This window comes from Sinocyclocheilus grahami, unplaced genomic scaffold (assembly GCF_001515645.1).
Source record: "Sinocyclocheilus grahami isolate Dianchi unplaced genomic scaffold, SAMN03320097.WGS_v1.1 scaffold5928.1, whole genome shotgun sequence".
NCBI classification, from domain to species: Eukaryota; Metazoa; Chordata; class Actinopteri; order Cypriniformes; family Cyprinidae; genus Sinocyclocheilus; species Sinocyclocheilus grahami.
The window spans coordinates 737-3,739 of record NW_015510490.1 but is presented as its reverse complement, the minus strand read 5'-3'; the positions used below and the strand labels follow the sequence as shown (position 1 = coordinate 3,739).

The 3,003-nt window shown below is 40.0% G+C and overlaps 1 protein-coding gene across 1 annotated transcript in view; it reads left to right on the top strand.

The window, feature by feature from the left end:
* LOC107577398 (inner centromere protein A-like) overlaps positions 1 to 2,670 on the top strand; it is a gene marked incomplete at its 3' end in the record, with an annotated part of 4,937 nt that extends 2,267 nt beyond the window's left edge. The window contains exons 4-6 of the mRNA XM_016263482.1: positions 1,186 to 1,787; positions 2,431 to 2,482; positions 2,598 to 2,670. Coding sequence (XP_016118968.1) covers positions 1,186 to 1,787; positions 2,431 to 2,482; positions 2,598 to 2,670 — 727 coding nt within the window. The remainder of the gene's footprint in view (positions 1 to 1,185; positions 1,788 to 2,430; positions 2,483 to 2,597) is intronic.
* Positions 2,671 to 3,003: the final 333 nt, after the last annotated feature.

Below are 3,003 nucleotides of genomic sequence, written 5' to 3'. Positions count from 1 at the left end.
CAGCGACCAGCACGGATCAGCTCCAGGCATGACGAAGCAGATATCGTCCTCTTTTGGAAGACCAAACAAAGTAGTTTCACTTTCACAACGAAGCACACAGCGTCTTCACGACATGGCGGCGGTAACAACAATACTACAGCGAGAATAAAAGTTACGCCGCCTTTCTTTGCGTGAACATTTGGGCGGCATTATGATAATATTTCCACACAGTGATGTAGATATGTGGGGGCGTGTTAGAACGAGCCGTTTTAGGTAGGCGTGGCTGACTCTTAACTTTTATAAAGAATATCTCTTTGGATTTGAGACTTTAGTATTTGCAACTTTACAGATCTTCTTTATGCACCAAGAGCTTGTAACACTCCAAAGAGAAAGGAAAAAATGAAATCGCATCATATGACCCCTTTAAAATCACAAAGGGAGTTTGGTCCCATCAGGCTAACGTGACAGTCACGACTCATGCAGCTGTAAGGTTTTCTAAAATGTAGATTTGCTTTGCATGTTTGTAGTGCTGCACAATTTGCAATTTTATATATCTGTATGGCTGTAAATAAAAATAAAAGATGTGATTACTAAATATAAATATTAAACAACAATGTTATGATTGTAATATTTCACTGTGAAATATGAAAATTTAGTCTTTTTGTTTTTTATTATTTATGGTACAAATGTAAGATTACAATGCTACTATTTTTGGCTGTCTTAATTTCGTAAATTTTTTTTTTTCAAATGTGAAACATTTCAAACATTTTTGACAGAAAACTGTTTGTGACCTTAAAGCTTCTCTAATATATTTAGCAGCCTTTGCGATTTGACAAAAATATCACAAGTTTGATTTTATTTGGATTAATTGTGCAGCCCAACGTTCCTGTAGTTCAAACAGTAAAGCAAGACGCCAGCAACGCCAAGGTCATGGGTTTGATTCATAGGAAATGCATCAAATGTTTACTTTGAATGTAATGCAATTCATTTGAATAAAGGCATCTGCAAAATGCATAAATGAAATAAAACAAAAACAATCTTAATATGAAATGTTTTTCTGGTTTTGATATCAGTCTTTGTAAAGCTCGTAAATCTCCAGCACTATCAAAACATTATTCTGTTTAACTTTCCTTTAATATACATGAACTCAAATTGGCATATTTTTTCTATAGTGATAAAGTTTATGATGTCTTTGTCTCTCTGTAGTTTCTCCAAGGGGAAACGCAGCAACCTGCGTCGTTCTTCGGTCCAAATGACCCTGAACAGCATCTCTGAACTTGTTACGCCACACGTGCCAAACGACAGCTCTACGAGCCTGATGGAGGAACCTGCTCGTCGCACACGCCGCAACAAAACCACCGCCCCGGCTGAAACCGAACCTGTCAAACGCAGCACCCGAAACAAAGGCGGCGCCAAAGCCAAGGAGGTGGAAGAAGTGGCAGGGAACATTCCAGAAGTGAAAGAAGCCGTTGAGGTGCAGGATTCAGGCTCCAATCAGCATCAGGTCCTGGTGTCTGAAGCCATGGTGAGGATTCCCTCCTCGGAGCGTCTGAGTGCGGATTCACTGCTGAACGCTGGTGTGTCTCCGGGACGATCTGCTAATAAAATCCCCATCGCTGCATCTGGGTTGCAGACAACACCTCAAGGCTCGTCTCGGACATCAGTTCGGCGCTCGCTGGTGGTGCGCCGTTCTCTGGTGGGCCTCAGGCATAGCATGACCCAAGAAGCTGTTCGCAGGGCATCCCGACGCTCTTTCCTGAAGAAGAAAGCCAGACTGGGAAACTCGACCTGCAGCAGCTCCGTCAGCGGTGAGACTAAGCTAAACTCGTATCAATTCGAGTCACCAACTCTGATTGTAAATTAATAGCTTGAAGCCAGTTTGAACACCTTAAAGGAATACTCCACCCCTAAATTAAAATTGTCATTAATCACTTACCCCCATGTCGTTCCAAACCCGTAAAAGCTTTGTTCGTCTTCGGAACACAATTTAAGATATTTTGGATGAAAACCGGGAGGCTTGTGACTGTCCCATTGACTGCCAAGTAAATAACACTGTAAAGGTCCAGAAAAGTATGAAAGACATCGTCAGAATATTCCATCTGCCATCAGTGGTTCAACTGTAACGTTATGAAGCGACGAGAATACTTTTTGTACATTAAGAAAACAAAAATAGCGACTTTATTCAACAATTCATCTCCTTTGTGTCTCTCCGCATCACCGAAGTGCGTTTTCCAGGTTTTCATCCAAAATATCTTAAATTGTGTTCCGAAGACGAATTAAGCTTTTACGGGTTTGGAACAACATGGGGGTAAGTGATTAATGACAATTTTCATTTTGGGGTGGTGTATACCTTTAAATAGGATTTATCTCTTTATCATTTGTGCTGTTTAAAGTGAATAAGTTTCTTTGTTAACTTTATGATGACATTTATGTCCTCATTGCTCTTTCCAGAGGACATTTGTATGGATGATGGAACTGAGGAAATGGAGAACAAAGAAGAACAGTGAGTGCTTTTGCTTTCTGTTTCAGTTGTTGAATTGTTTCTTCTGGGATTCAAACCCACTACCTTTCAGTTATCAGTTGAGATATTTTAACACTGTTTCACGGTTCTGTTTTAGGATTGATGTACCGCAAATGGTGACCGAACCAGCCACTGAAACCAAACCCGAATCAGAAATCCTCCAAACTGAGGTGAGAAGAATTTTCTGCTGTGGTTTTAATTTACCTTAGCTAATAAGAGAGACACAAGAGCCAGATTTAAGGCCCATTCACACCAAGGACAATAACTACAAAGACATAGTTTTCTAAATCGTCCTAAATTTAAGAAAATGGCACCACAGCTATAACAATGATGTTACAGAGGAACAGTATAATTGATCATTTTCAAACAACTTTTTGCAGCTGATGAACGATGCAGACATTGACAGCAATCAAAATTCATTCAACTTCAAAGAGCTTGAGCATTTAAAGCAGCAGACGACAAAACTGCAGCGCTCTTCTAATAAATATCCTCATATACAGTAC